This window comes from Artemia sp. Qi Xiang Cuo, chromosome 11 (genome assembly GCF_049724085.1).
Source record: "Artemia sp. Qi Xiang Cuo chromosome 11, ASM4972408v1, whole genome shotgun sequence".
NCBI classification, from domain to species: domain Eukaryota; kingdom Metazoa; phylum Arthropoda; class Branchiopoda; order Anostraca; family Artemiidae; genus Artemia; species Artemia sp. Qi Xiang Cuo.
In genome coordinates this window covers 50,301,519-50,317,415 of record NC_142804.1, presented here as the reverse complement: position 1 = coordinate 50,317,415, position 15,897 = coordinate 50,301,519, and the positions used below count along the sequence as shown (strand labels likewise).

At 39.3% G+C, this 15,897-nt stretch overlaps 1 protein-coding gene across 1 annotated transcript in view; it reads left to right on the top strand.

Moving 5' to 3' along the window:
- Positions 1-5,008: 5,008 nt before the first annotated feature.
- LOC148947091 (purine nucleoside phosphorylase-like) overlaps positions 5,009-15,897 on the top strand; it is a 35,704-nt gene continuing 24,815 nt past the window's right edge. The window contains exon 1 of the mRNA XM_089097255.1: positions 5,009-5,122. Within this exon, the coding sequence (XP_088953381.1) occupies positions 5,100-5,122 (23 nt within the window). The 5' untranslated portion in view covers positions 5,009-5,099. The remainder of the gene's footprint in view (positions 5,123-15,897) is intronic.

Sequence of the window (15,897 nt, the reverse complement as noted above, 5' to 3'; positions counted from 1 at the left end):
CAGCCCATGCGATAGGTCACGTAAGCCCTTTGGTATACAACACTGTGGTTACTAAAAATTGTAATGTATAATTGATCCAAGGTATTTGTAACCCCAGAAGATCAATTTTACTTACCAAGTAAATTAAATTATTGATGGGAATTAAATTTAAACTAAATTCATCAAATAGTTTCAAATATAAATTTAAATATAATGTATTGTAAAAAACACTGATATAAATACTTAAACCATTTTGGGTCAAACTAAAAGCTAATATGCATATTAGAAAACGGTGGTGAAAAGGGAAATTTATTTTGTTCAAGACAAAATGAAAAAGAGAGAAAACAGTATAACAAGAATGATTCCCAAAAATTGATATCCTTAAATTCAGACATGGGATGACTTTTGGCCAAAAACAAATAATAACCCTATTGAAACCAATTGAGGTCCTATGGACAGTGTGACCCATAAATAATGGCAGAATAAGAAGACTATTCAAAGTAATTCAAATTTGATGTTCCCAAAGTAAAATATTTGGAGTTGAAACAGCTTTTGCTAGAGGAGGAAGTACCGTGGTAACCATCTAATTAAGTAGAAATCCTTTAATATGAAATAAAATATTTATAACGCGAAAACTTACAAGATGCAAAGTTTGGAAACACTATTTATAATCATAGGCAGCGCGCTAGCGCTACCTAAGTAAAAAACGATGTGGGCACAATGTGTTGTTTTTTTGTTTGTTTTTCTTTGTCCATACCCGGGCACTTCGTATCGAAGGAGTTGTCGTAGAAACTTCAAAAAAGGCTCATTCAATTGGAAATTGAAGTGGCTAGTGCCCTTTTTAACAGTTGAAAGGGATTGAAGAGTAACTAGCCCCCCCCCACGCCCGTTATTTCCCCCAAAAATATAAAATCAAAATTTTGAGATAGCCATTTTGTTCAGCGTAGATGATTTCTAGATAGAAAATAAATTTTTGAGGAGGACACTCCCCAAAAATCCTCAAGGCAAGGGTTTTAAGTTATGCCCTGAGGGCATATAAGATCAATTTTGACAATGTTAAGTTTATTATTTTCTTTAAAGCAGGGCACTTCATATAGGAGGGGTCGTCGTAGAGACTTCAAAAGGGGCTCATTTGATTAGAAATCGAGAGTTCTATTGCACTTTTTAATAGTCGAAAGTGATTGGAGGGCAACTAGCGCCCCCCCTCACGCCAATCATGCCCCCAAACACATCCAATCGAAATTTTGAGATAGCCATTTTGTTCATCTTAGTTGATTTTCTGATAGAAAATGTGTTTTTGAATAGGACACTCCCTCACAACCCTTAGGGCAAAGGTTTTAAGTTAAGCCCTGGGGGCATATAAGACTTTTTATAGAAGACGTTGTCATAGAAACTTCAAAACAGGCACACTCTTTTGTAAATTCAAAGGGCTAGTGCCCTTTTTAATAGTCAAAAATGATTGGAGGGCACCTAGCCCCCCCCCACCCATCATTCCCCAAAACACATCCAATCAAAATTTTGAGATAGACATTTTGTCAGCGTAGCTGATTTCCAGATAGAAAATATGTTTTTGAGTAGGACACTCCCCCACAACCCTCGGGGCAAGGGTTTTAAGTTATGCCCTGGGGGCATATAAGGTTTTTATAGAAGGTGTTGCCGTAGAAACTTCAAAACAGGCTCATTCAATTGGAAATTCAAAGGACGTTTGGCCTTTTAAATGGTCGAAAGTGATTGGAGGGGAAATAGCCCCCCCCCACGCCCATCATTCTCCCAAACACATCCGATCAAAATTGTGAGATAGCCATTTTGTTCAGCGTAAATGATTTCTAGATAGAAAATACGTTTTTGAGGAGAACACTCCCCCGCAACCCTCAGGCCAAAGGTTTTAAGTTATACCCTTGGGGCATATACGGTTTTATAGAAGGCGTTGTCATAGAAACTTCAAAACAGGCTCATTCGATTGGGATTTCAAAGGGCTTGTGCCTTTTTTAATAGTTGAAACTGATTGGAGGGCAACTAGCCCCCCAAGCCCATCATTCTCCCAAACACATCCAATAAGAATTTTGAGATAGCCGTTTTGTTCAGCGTAGGCTAGTTGATTTCCGGATAGAAAATATGTTTTTCAGGTGGACACTCCCCCAGAGGACACTCCCCCACAACCCTCAGGGCAAGAGTTTTAAGTTATGCACTGGGGGCATATAAGTATTTATAAGAAGGTGTTGTCGTAGAAACTTGAAAACAGGCCCATACAATTGGAAATTCAATGGGCTAATTCCCATCTTAATAGTCGAAAGTGATTGAGGGGGAACTTTTCCGTCCCCCACGCCCATCATTCCCCAAAACACATCCAACCAAAATCTTGATATAGCCATTTTGTTCAGCGTAGTTGATTTCCAGGTAGAAAATAGGTTTTTGAGGACGACATTCCCCAACAACCCTCAGGGCAAGGGTTTTAACTTATGTCCTGGGGTATATAAGGTTCTTATAGAAGGTGTTGTCAAAGAAACCTCAAAAGGGGTTCATCTGATTGGAAATTCAAAGGACTAGTGCCCTTTTTGATAGTCAAAACACATGGGAGGGCAACAAACCCCCCCCCCGTCCATCATTCACTCAAACACATTCAATCAAAACTTTTAGATGGCCATTTTGTTTAGGGTAGGCTAGTCGATTTCCAGATAGAAAATATGTTTTGAGAGGGAAACTCCCCGACAACTCTCAGGGCAAGGGTTTTAAGTTATGTCCTGGGGTATATAAGGTGGGGGGGAGGTATATACATTGAGATTTACCAGCATATAGACAGAAATTCACATCGTTTTCAATTTTCTGGAAGCATCCATTTTATAGAATCAAGTTGTATCTTCAAAATCCAATACAAAACTGATGAGAATGCTCGTTCGATACCCGTTTGTTTACCCCCTTGAACAATGGAAATTACTCATTTCTCGCTAGAAGAAAAGGTAGTCAATGTTCCTTGAAATTTAATAGAGAATAACGAGATGCTTCTGTTTCCTTTAAATAGCGGAAAACCCTTTGTCTGTTATGCTACTTGAATACAAAAGCAGAAAATCAATAGGCGTCTAGACTCTATAAAGGTTCTGGTCCTAGAAATAGTGGAAGAATTCTTTGTGTGCAGACAGCAAAAGGCTATGCGTCTGTATAGCATGAAGATATTGGGTATGGTCAGTTTGGACTATATCCTTACTTGAAGGGAACCTGAATTTTTTCTCTGGCCCTCACGCGGTTTTTAAGCGTTTAACATAACTATGAAATACTGTCTAAGTTTGCATCTGGATTTGACGGGTCCCCCAAGAGTTCTTTCCTGGCCCTCGTTGGTTTTTAAACAATCAAAGAAACTATGATGTAATGTCTGCGTTTGCATCTTGACAAGTGGACTCTAACAAGTCCTATTATGTGACAACCAAAAGTAAACAAACCCTGATGCGTAACATCCAAAGAAAGCGTTTGGATAAGTAAATAAACCATATTATGTAACATACAGGTGTTCTATATCGTTAAAGGTGCATGATAGCATTGCGTAAGACCCAGGTGCACGTAATAAGGTCTTGAAGGACTAGTAGCTCCAATGGTACACGCCCTATGGGTGTGTTTAAAAACGTGGAGGCACCACTACTACTATCTTAAAGTATTATAAAATTTAAAACTCTAGCCTTGTTTCTTATTCGTAACTTGTCCCTATTACGTAGAAAAACAATTCTATTCAAGTGTAAAGTTTTATTTTTATTTACTATTTTTTTCTGTCGCTACTTTCGTTTTTTTTATCTTTCGGAGATCGGAATTTAGTAACCTTGGTCCAACTCAGCCATAATAGCAACAAAACAGTAATACTATTTAGTTTATAATAGACAATATCCAAATACACTATTCATTACCGCGACAATTGCGTCCACTCTTCATTTAATAGCTGGATATAGCCCTAAGTTATATACAAAAATTTGCTAACTTTGTTTGCTTTATTTTTCTGCTTCTTTCTCATCAGTAATTATTTCGTAGTACCAAATAATTCCAGGTAAGAAAAAAAAATAATAACAATAAATCGGCAAACTCTTAGACTTAGCTTAGGGTTATATCAGTGGCAGTTTTATGGGGGGACAGAGGGGGTAATGGCCCCGGGCGCAGAAACTTTAGGGACGCAAAATATCAAAAAATTAATCTAACGGTTATAATCATTCTGTTTTTTTGAAATTTAATTTTTATTAAAATAATGGAGAGTTTTGTCTTTACATATACTTAATAAAATGGATGTTTTTCTGATATTATGTATTTGAATTGTGTTAATAACTGAAAATTTTGTTAATAAACGAAAAGTTTTGGGAGACAGAGGGGGGACTAATGAAGATTTTGCCCCGGGTGTATGAGAGGCCAAAACAACCACTGGGGTATATCCAGAAATTTAAAGCAGGATAAGGAGCAATTATAAGAGCAATGAATATTATATTTGGATAGAGTGTCGGATGGGGATAAAATATACTCTTTTGTTGCTATTATAGTTAGTTCCAAAAAGTAATCTTGGACCAGGACTATCCCAACTTGCAACTATAAGTTTCTTCCTTTTCCCCCTAAGTTCTTCTCCTTTTTTCTGTTATAGCTACTTTTGAAAATAATTCTACACCAAGATTTTTTTACTTTAAATTTCTTCCTCCTCCCCCCAAGTGCTCCCCTTTTTTTCTATTATAGCTAGTTTTGAAAAAGAATTCTGCACCAAGACTAGTTTTTATACTTTCGATTTCTTCCTCCTCCCCCCAAGTGATTCCCTATCATTGTTATGGCTAGTAGTGAAAAAAAAATCTTGCATCAAGATTAGGCCACCCCAGATGTTTAGCACTCTAACTTTCTTCTTCCTCTCCAGTTCATCTTCCCTCGTCTGCTTCCTAATTTCACATCACGTTTCTTAATAATTTCACACGGTTCCTGTCTCCTAGAATGTGTTTTTGGATAATACATGATAACGATATCAAGATGGAAACCTTAACAGGTAGACAAGACAAGTTTTTTACGGCCACGTGTGCCCAAAACCTGTAAAAATATATAGCCAAAAGCACATTAGTAGAATTTTAGATTACATTTATGCTTCACAAGTAGTTTAGATTGAACTCTTTAGGATGAAAACTGTTGAATTTCAAAAGTAAGTATGAATTTTAGTCATTTTTGCTCGCATAAGTAACTTAATAAATGATAAATGTTATTGTGAACAATAGTATTTATGAAATTCAGGTTTGAAAAAAAAATCAAGCTTTGACATTCTCCTCCTTTGAAAAAAAACTTGTTTAGATTTTTGTGTGTTCTCAAGATTTGTCCAAAATAACCTTTCCCGGCCTTTTTTTTTTTTTTTTTTTTTTAATTGATAAAGCAGACTAGATCAATTCATAAGATATTCAGAGTTTTCTGAGGATGAGTTAAACTGGTCAAAATTTCAAATTATGTCAACATTTTGAAAAACGTAAGATTTTGGTATATTGTCTTGGTCGTTAAGGTGTTAATCAATTTTCACCCGTACACCGTATTGAGATGACAAAAGTAGAGACATGTCATTCGATTTGCTATATAACCTAATAACAGTAATGATGATGATTAAATAATAATGATATGGAACTTCTTCATTGGTGGTTTTGGCCTCTCTTGCGCCTGGGGTAACGTCTTGACTAGTGCCCCCCCTCTTGTCTCCCAAAAATTGTCATTTATTAACAAAATTTAAGTACAAAACATCATTATAAAATGTCTACATTATCAAGTAGATGTAAAGATGAAACTACTTTATTTTAATAAAAATAAAACTTCAAAAATTAAAAAATGATTATAACCGTTATATTATCATTTTAAAATTTCGCACCCCTAAAATTTCTGTGCACGGGGCAAGTACCCCCTCTTACCCCACCCCCACCCTCCATAAAATCGCCTTTGCACTTGTTGAGTTGTTGAAAAAAGAAAAAAAGGACCAATCAGAAAACTACATAAAAAAATATCAGCTAATAAAATACTAACAATAATTATCCCAAAACATACTGATAAGGCAACTATGGCACCTTAACACAGTTGCCTTATCAGTATGTTCTGGGATAATTCTTGTTAGTATTTTATTAGCTGATATTTTTTTTTATGTAGTTTAGTGATTGGTCCTTTTTTTCTTGTTTCAACAACTCAAAGGATGACAACCCCTCCCCCCACAGCCCTCAAGGCAGGGGCTGTAAGTTATGCCTTTGGGGCATATAAAGTTTTTATTGAAAGCGTTGTCGTAGAAACTTCAAATAGGCTCATTCAATGGGAAATTGAAGGGGCTAGTGCCTTTTTTAATAGTTGAAAGTGATTGGATAGCGACTAACGCCCCTCTCACGCCCCGGATTTTCCAAAACATCCAATAAAAATTTTGGTATTGCCCTTTTGTTCAGCGTAGTTGATTTCCAGATAGAAAATATCTTTACACTCCCCCACAATCCTCTTGGCAAGGGTTTTAAGTTATGACCTGGGGGAATATAAGGTTTTTATAGAAGGCGTTGTCGAGAAACTTCAAAAAGGGCTTCAAGGGCTAGTGCCTGTTTTGATAGTGGAAAGTGATTGGAGGGCAACTAGCCCCCCCACGCCTATCATTCCCCAAACAAATCCAATCAAAATTTTGAAATAGCCATTTTGTTCAGCGTACTTGATTTCCAGAAAGGAAATATGTTTTCGAGGAGGACACTCCCCGCAACCCTCAGGGTAAGGGTTTTAAGTTATACCCTAGGGGCACATAAGGTTTTTATAGAAGGTGTTACCGTAGGAACTTCAAAACAAGCTCATTCGATTGGAAATTAAAGGGCTAGTACCCTTTTTAATAGTCGTAAGTTATTGGAGGGCAATTAGCCCCCCCCCCTCCCCACACCCATCATTCCCCCAAACACATCCAATTTAAATTTTGAGATAGCCATTTTGTTCAGCGTAGTTGATTTCCAGATAGGAAATATGTTTTTGAGGAGGAAACTCCCCCAAAACCCTCAGGGCAAGGGTTTTCAGTTATGCCCTGGGGGCATATGAGTTTTTTTTATAGAAAGCCATTCCCAAAACATATCCAATCAAAATTTTTAGAAAGCCATTTTATTCAATGTAGTTTTTCCCAAAACATATCCAATCAAAATTTTTAGAAAGACATTTTATTCAATGTAGTTAAAAGTTTTGGAAATTATGTCTTTAAGGATGACATCCCCTCCCCTGGGGGCATATAAAGTTTTTATTGAAAGCGGTGTCGTAGAAACTTCAAAAGGGCTCATTCAATTGGAAATTGAAAGGGATAGTGCCTTTTTTAATAGTTGAAAGTGATTGGATAGCAACTAACGCCCCTCTCACGCCCACGATTTTCCAAAACACATCCAATAAAAATTTTGAGATATCCATTTTGTTCAACGTAGTTGAAAGTTCTGGAACTTTGGTCTTTTAGGATGATAACCCCCTCAGAGCCCTCATTGCAAAAGCTGTAAGTTATGCCCTGGGGGCATATAAGGTTTGTATAGAAAGTTGTTGTATATGATTTATAGAGTAGATTTTAGCATTCCTCAAATTGAATTTTTATATGTTTAAAAACTAAATGTTCACTTAAGATTAAATCAAAATACACTGTGATAATGCTAATCATAAGCAGCGCGCTAGCGCTGCCTAAGTAAAGAACGATGTGGGCACAATTTGTTGTTTTTTTGTTTGTTTTTTTTTTTATCCATAAACGGGCACTTCGTATCGAAGCAGTCATCGCAGAAACTTCAAAAAGGGATCATTCGATTGGAAATTTGAGTGTCTAGTGCCCTTGTTAATAGTCGAAAGTGATTAGAGGGCAACTAGCCCCCCCCCCCACACCCATCATTCCCCCAAATACGTCCAATCAAAATTTTGAGATAGCCATTTTGTTCAGCGTAGTTGATTTCCAGATAGAAAATATCTTTTTGAGGAGGACACTCCCCCATAACCCTCGGGGCAAGAGTTTTAAGTTATGCCCTCGGGGCATATAAGGTTTTTATGGCAGGCGTTGTCGTAGAAACTTCAAAAAAGACTCATTCGATTGGAAATTCAAAGGGCTAATTCCCGTTTTAATAGTCGAAAGTGATTGGAGGGCAACTAGCCCCCCCCCCCCACGCCCATCATTCCCCAAACACATCCAATCAAAATTTTGATATAGTCATTTTGCTTAGCGTGGTTGATTTCCAAACAGAAAATATCGTTTTGAGGAGGACACTCCCCCAAAATCCTCGGGGCAAGGGTTTTAAGTTATGCCTTGGGGGCATATAAGGTTTTTATAGTAGGCGTTGCCGTAGAGACTTCAAAAAATGCTCATTCGATTGGAAATTCAAAGGGCTAGTGCTCGTTTTAATAGTCGAAAGTGATTGGAGGGCAACTAGCCCCCCCCCCTGCGCCTATCATTTCCCCCAAACACATCCAATCAAAATTTTGAGATAGTCATTTTGTCCAGCGTAGTTGATTTCCAGATAGAAAATATGTTTTTGTGGTGGACACTCCCCCACAACCCTTGGGGAAAGGGTTTTAAGTTATGCCCTGGGGGCATATAAGGTTTTTATAGAAGGCGTCGTCGTAGAAACTTTGAAAAAGGCTCATTCGATTGGCAATTCAAAGGGCTAGTGCACTTTTTAATAGTCGAAAGTGATTGAAGGGCAACTAGCTCCCCCCCCCCACGCCCATCATTCCCTAAACACATCCAATCAAAATTTTGATATAGCCATTTTATTCAGCGTAGTTTATTTCCAGATAGAAAATATCTTTTTGAGGAGGACACTCCCCCAAAACCCTCGGGGCAAGGGTTTTAAGTTATGCCCTGGGGGCATATAAAGTTTTTATAGAGGGTGTTGTCGTAAAAATTTCAGAAAAGGCTCATTCGATTGGAAATTCATAGGGCTAATTCCCGTTTTAATAGTTGAAAGTGATTGAAGGGCAACTAGCCCCCCTTGCGCCCATCATTCTCCAAACACACCCAATCAAAATTTTGAAATAGCTATTTTGTCCAGCGTATTTGATTTTCAGATAAAAAATATGTTTTTGAGGAGGAAACTTCCCTACAACCCTCGGGGTAAGGGTTTTAAGTTATGCCCTGGGGGTATATAAGGTTTTTCTTGAAGGCGTTGTCGTAGAAAGTTCAAGAAAGGCTCATTCAATTGGATATTAAAGGGCTAGTACCCTTTTCTAATAGTTGAAGTGATTGGAGGGCAACTAGCCCCCCACCCATCATTCCTCAGAACACATCCAATCAAAATTTTGAGATACTGATTTTGTTCAGCGTACTTGATTTTCAGATAAAAAATATCTTTTTGAGGAGGATACTCCCCCACAACCCTCGGGGCAAGGGTTTTAAGTTATGCCCTGGGGGCATATAAGGTTTTTATAGAAGGCGTTGTCGTAGAAACTTCAAAAAGGCTCATTCGATTGGAAATTCAAAGGGCTAGTGCCTGTTTTAATAGTTGAAGTGATTGAAGGGCAACTAGCCCCCCCCCCACTCCCATCATTCCCCCAAACACATCCAATCGAAATTTTGAGATACCTATTTTGTTCAGCGTACTTGATTTCCAGATAAAAAATATGTTTTCGAGAAGGACACTCCCCACAACCCTCAGGGCAAGGGTTTTAAGTTATACCCTGGGGGCATATAAGGTTTTTATAGAATGCATTGTCGTAGAAACTTCAAAACAGGCTCATTCGATTGAAAATTCAAAGGGCTAGTACCGCTTTTAATAGTCGAAAGTGTTTGGAGGGCAACTAGCCCCACCACATGCCCATCATTCCCCCAAACACATCCAATCAAAATTTTGACATAGCCATTTTGTTCAGCGTAGTTGATTTCCAAATAGAAAGTATCTTTTTGAGGAGGACACTCCCCCATAACCCATGGGGCAAAGTTTTTGAGTTATGCCCTGAGGGCATATAAGGTTTTTTATAGAAAGCGTAGTCATAGAAACTTCAAAAAAGGCTCATTCGATTGGAAATTCAAAGGGCTAGTGCCATTTTCAATAGTCGAAAGTGATTGGAGGGCAACTCCCACAACCCTCCCACATGACACTCCCACAACTCCCACAATGAAACTCCCAACAACCCTCAGGGCAAGGGTATTAAGTTATACCCTGGGGGCATATAAGGTTTTTATAGAAGGCATTGTCGTAGAAACTTCAAAACAGGCTCATTCAATTGAAAATTGAAAGGGCTAGTACCGCTTTTAATAGTCGAAAGTGTTTGGAGGGCAACTAGCCCCTCCCCACACTCATCCTTCCCCCAAATACATCCAATCAAAATTTTGAGATAGCCATTTTGTTCAGCTTAGTTGATTTCCAGATAGAAAATATCTTTTTGAGGAGGACACTCCCCCAAAACCCTCGGGGTAAGGGTTTTAAGTTATGCCCTCGGGGCATATAAGGTTTTTATAGCAGGCGTTGTCGTAGAAACTTCAAAAAATGCTCATTCAATTGGAAATTCAAAGGGCTAGTGCTCGTTTTAATAGTCGAAAGTGATTGGAGGGCAACTAGGCCCCCCCCCCCTGCGCCTATAATTTCCCCCAAACACATCCAATCAAAATTTTGAGATAGCCATTTTGTCCAGCGTAGTTGATTTCCAGATAGAAAATATGTTTTTGTGGTGGACACTCCCCCACAACACTTGGGGAAAGGGTTTTAAGTTATGCCCTGGGGGCATATAAGGTTTTTATAGAAGGCGTCGTCGTAGAAACTTTGAAAAAGGCTCATTCGATTGGCAATTCAAAGGGCTAGTGCACTTTTTAATAGTCGAAAGTGATTGAAGGGCAACTCGCTCCCCCCCCCACGCCCATCATTCCCCAAACACATCCAATCAAAATGTTGATATAGCTATTTTGTTCAGCGTAGTTTATTTCCAGATAGAAAATATCTTTTTGAGGAGGACACTCCCCCAAAACCCTCGGGGCAAGGGTTTTAAGTTATGCCCTGGGGGCATATAAGGTTTTTATAGAGGGTGTTGTCGTAAAAACTTCAGAAAAGGCACATTCGATTGGAAATTCATAGGGCTAATTCCCGTTTTAATAGTTTAAGTGATTGGAGGGCAACTAGCCCCCCCCCGTCCATCATTCCCCAAAACACATCCAATCAAAATTTTGAGATACCAATTTTGTTCAGCGTACTTGATTTCCGGATAAAAAATATCTTATTGAGGAGGACACTCCCCCACAACCCTCGGGGCATGGGTTTTAAGTTATGCCCTGGGGGGCATATAAGGTTTTTATAGAAGGCGTTGTCGTAGAAACTTCAAAACAGGCTCATTCGATTGAAAATTCAAAGGGCTAGTACCGCTTTTAATAGTCGAAAGTGTTTGGAGGGCAACTAGCCCCACCACACGCCCATCATTCCCCCAAACACATCCAATCAAAATTTTGACATAGCCATTTTGTTCAGCGTAGTTGATTTCCGGATAGAAAATATCTTTTTGTGGAGAACATTCCCCACAGCCCTCAGGGCAAGAGTTCTAAGTTATGTCCTGGGGGCATATAAGGTTTTTATAGAAGGCGTTGTGGTAGAAACTTCAAAAAAAGGCTCATTCGATTGGAAATTCAAAGGGGTAGTGCACTTTTTAATAGTCGAAAGAGTTTGGAGGGCAACTAGCCCCCCCCCCTCACGCCCATCATTCCCCCAAACACATCCAATCAAAAATTTTGAAATAGCCATTTTGTTCAGCATAGTGGATTTCCAGATAGAAAATATCTTTTTGAGGAGGACACTCCCCCACAACCCTCGGGGCGAGGGTTTTAAGTTATGCCCTGGGGGCATATAAGGTTTTTATAGAAGGTGTTGTCGTAGAAACTTCAAAAAAGGCTCATTCGATTGGAAATTCAAAGGGCTAGTGCCTGTTTTAATAGTCGAAAGTGATTGTAGGGCAACTAGCCCCCCCCCCCCTGTGCCTATCATTCCCCCAAACACATCCAATCAAAATTTTGAGATAGCCATTTTATCCAGCGTAGTTGATTTCCAGATAGAGAGTATTTTTTTGAGGCTGACACTTCCCTACAACCCTCGGGGCAAGGGTTTTAAATTATGGCCTGGGGGCATATAAGGTTTTTATAGAATGCGTTGTCGTAGAAACTTCAAGAAAAGCTCATTCGATTGGAAATTCAAAGAGCTAGTACCCTTTTCTAATGGTCGAAAGTGATTGGAGGGCAACTAGCCCCCCTTCCCCCACAACCATCATTCCCTCAAACACATCTAATCAAAAATTTTTGATAGCCATTTTGTTCAGCGTTATGCCCTGGGGGCATATGAGGTTTTTATAGAAGGCTTTGTCGTAGAAACTTCAAAACAGGCTCATTCGCTTGGAAATTCAAAGCGGTAGTACCCTTTTTAATAGTCGAAAGGGATTGGAGGGTAACTAGCCCCCTCCCCACGCCCATCATTCCCCCAAACACATCCAATCAAAATTTTGAGATAGCCATTTTGTTCAGCGTAATTGATTTCCAGATAGAAAATATGTTTTTGAGGAGGACATTCCCCCACAACCCTCAGGGCAAGGGTTTTAAGTTATGCCCGGGGGCATATAAGGTTTGTATAGAAGGCGTGGTCGCAAAAACTTCAAAACAGGCTCATTCGATTGGGAATTCAAAGGGCTAGTGCACTTTTCAATTGCCAAAAGTGATTGGAGGGCAACTAGCCCCCCCTCCACGCCCATCATTCCCCAAACACATCCAATCAAAATTTTGATATAGCCATTTTGTTCAGCGTAGTTTATTTCCTGATAGAAAATATCTTTTTGAGGAGGACACTCCCCCAAAATCCTCTGGACAAGGGTTTTAAGTTATTCTCTGGGGGCATATAAGGTTCTTATAGAAGGCGTTGTCGTAAAAATTTCAAAAAGGGCTCATTCGATTGAAAATTCAAAGGGCTAATTACCGTTTTAATAGTTGAAAGTGATTGGAGGGCAACAAGCCCCCCCCCCTCCGCACACATCATTCTCCAAACACAACCAATCAAAATTTTGAGATAGCCATTTTGTCCAGCGTAGTTGATTTCCAGATAAAAAACATATTTTTGAGGAGGACACTTCCCTACAACCCTCGGGCATGGGTTTTAAGCTATGCCCTGGGGGTATATAAGGTTTTTATAGAAGGCTTTGTCATAGAAGCTTCAAGAAAGGCTCATTCAATTGGAAATTCAAAGGGCTAGTACCCTTTTCTAATAGTTGAAGCGATTGGAGGGCAACTAGCCCCCCCCCCCACGTCCATCATTCCTCCAAACACATCCAATCAAAATTTTGAGACACCCATTTTGTTCAGTATTCTTGATTTCCTGATAAAGTATATGTTTTCGAGGAGGACACTCCCCACAACCCTCAGGGCAAGGGTTTTAAGTTATACCCTGGGGGCAGTTAAGATTTTTATAGAAGACGTTGTCGTAGAAACTTCAAAACAGGCTTATTCGATCGGAAATTCAAAGGGCTAGTACCCTTTTTAATAGTCTAAAGTGTTTTGAGGGCAACTAGCCCCCCCCCCCTCCACGCGCATCATTCCCCTAAACACATCCAATCAAAATTTTGACATAGCCATTTTGTTCAGCATAGTTGATTTCCAGATAGAAAATATCTTTTTGTGGAGGACATTCTCCCACAGCCCTCGGGGCAAGGGTTCTAAGTTATGCCCTGGGAGCATATAAGGTTTTTATAGAAGGCGTTGTCGTAGAAACTTCAAAAAAGGCTCATCCGATTGGAAATTCAAATGGCCATTGCACTTTTTAATAGTCGAAAGAGATTGGAGGGCAACTAGCCCCCCCCCCCCACGCCCATCATTCCCCAAACACATTCAATCAAAAAATTTGATATAGCCATTATGTTCAGCGTAGTTGATTTCCAGATAGAAAATATCTTTTTGAGGTGGATACTCCCCCACAACCCTCGGGGCAAGGGTTTTAAGTTATGCCCTGGGGGCATCTAAGGTTTTTATAGAAGGCGTTGTCGTAGAGATTTCAAAAAAGGCTCATTCGATTGGAAATTCAAAGGGCTAGTGTCTGATTTAATAGTCGAAAGTGATTGGAGGACAACTACCCCCCTCCCTGCGCCTATCATTCTCCCAAACACATCCAATCAAAATTTTGAGATAGCTATTTTATCCAGCGTAGTTGATTTCCATATAGAAAATATGTTTTTGAGGGGGACACTTCCCTACAATCCTCGGGGTAAGGGTTTCAAGTTATGCCCTGGGGGTATATAAGGTTTTTACAGAATGCGTTGTCATAGAAACTTCAAGAAAGGCTCATTCGATTGGAAATTCAAAGGGCTATTACCCTTTTCTAATAGTCAAAAGTGATTGGAGGGCAAATAGCCCCCCTCCCCCACAACAGTCATTCCCCCAAACACATCCAATAAAAATTTTGAGATAGTCATTTTGTTCAGCGTACTTCATTTACAGATAGAAAATATGTTTTCGAGGAGGACACTCCCCCATAACCCTTAGGGCAAGGGTTTTAAGTTATGCCCTGGGGGCATATGATGTTTTTATAGAAGGTGTTGTCGTAGAAACTTCAAAAACAGGCTCATTCGATCTAAAATTCAAAGCGCTAGTACCCTTTTTAATAGTCGAAAGGGATTGGAGGGCAACTAGCCCCCTCCCCCACGCCCATCATTCCCCCAAACACATCCAAAACAAATTTTTATATATTCATTTTTTTCAGCGTAGTTGATTTACATTTAGAAAATTTGTTTTTGAGGAGGACACTCCCCCACAACCCTCGGAGCAAGGGTTTTAAGTTATGCCCTGGGGGCATATAAGGTTTTTATTGAAGGCGTGGTCGTAGAAACTTCAAAAAAGGCTCATTCGATTGGAAATTCAAAAGGCTAGTACCCTTTTTGTAGTTGAAAGTGATTTGAGTACAACTAGCCCCCCCCCCCCTCTCAGGCCCTTCATTCCCCCAAACACATCCAATCAAAATTTTGACATAGCCATTTTGTTCAGCGTAGTTGATTTCCAGACAGAAAATATGTTTTTGAGGGGGACACTCCCCCACATCCCTCAGGGCAAGGGTTTTAAGTTATGGCTTGGGGGTATATAAGGTTTTTAAAGAGGGTGTTGTCGTAGAAACTTCAATAAAAGCTCATTCGACTGGAAATTCAAAGGGCTAGTTCCCTTTTTAATACTTGAAAGTGATTGGAGGGCAACTAGCCCCCCAAACTTTCAGGGGGGGGAGAACTTGAAAAATGGCCCATTCGATTTGAAAATCAAAGGACTAGTACCCTTTTCAATAGTCAAGAGGTATTTGAGGGCAACTAACCCCCCTCTTTCGCCCACCTTTTTCCAAAACACATCCAATAAATTTTTTTAGATAGCCATTTTATTCAGCGTAGTTAAAAGTTTTGGAAATTAGGTCTTTAAGGATGACAACCCCTCCCTTCACAGCCCTCAGGGCAGGGATTGTAAGTTATGCCCTGGGAGTATATGAAGTTTTTATTGAAAGCGTTGTAGTAAAAACTTCAAAAGAAAGGGCTAGTGCCTTTTTTAATAGTTGAAAGTGATTGGAGAGCGACTAACGCCCCTCTAACGCCCGCCAGTTTCCCAAACACATCCAATCAAAATTTTGAGATATTAATTTTGTTTAACATAGTTAAAAATTCTGAAAATTAGGTTTTTAAGGATGATAAGCCCCTCAGAACCCTCAGTGCAAGGGTTGTAAGTTATGCAGTTAAGTTTTAGTCTTCCTCAAATCCCATTTTTATATTCTTAAAAACTAAATGTTGACTTGAGATTAAATCAAAATGCACTGTGACAATGCTAATTCCCAATAAGGCGTCTCAGCAGTGTCCCAAGAACGACTGAGGGTCTTCTATGCCTTCCCAAGGCCAGAACAAAATTTGCACTTTACTGAAAAATACAAATGAATGTGCATTGTCAGTTTAATATACATATACTGAAATTTAGTAATAAAAATGTCAATGTTA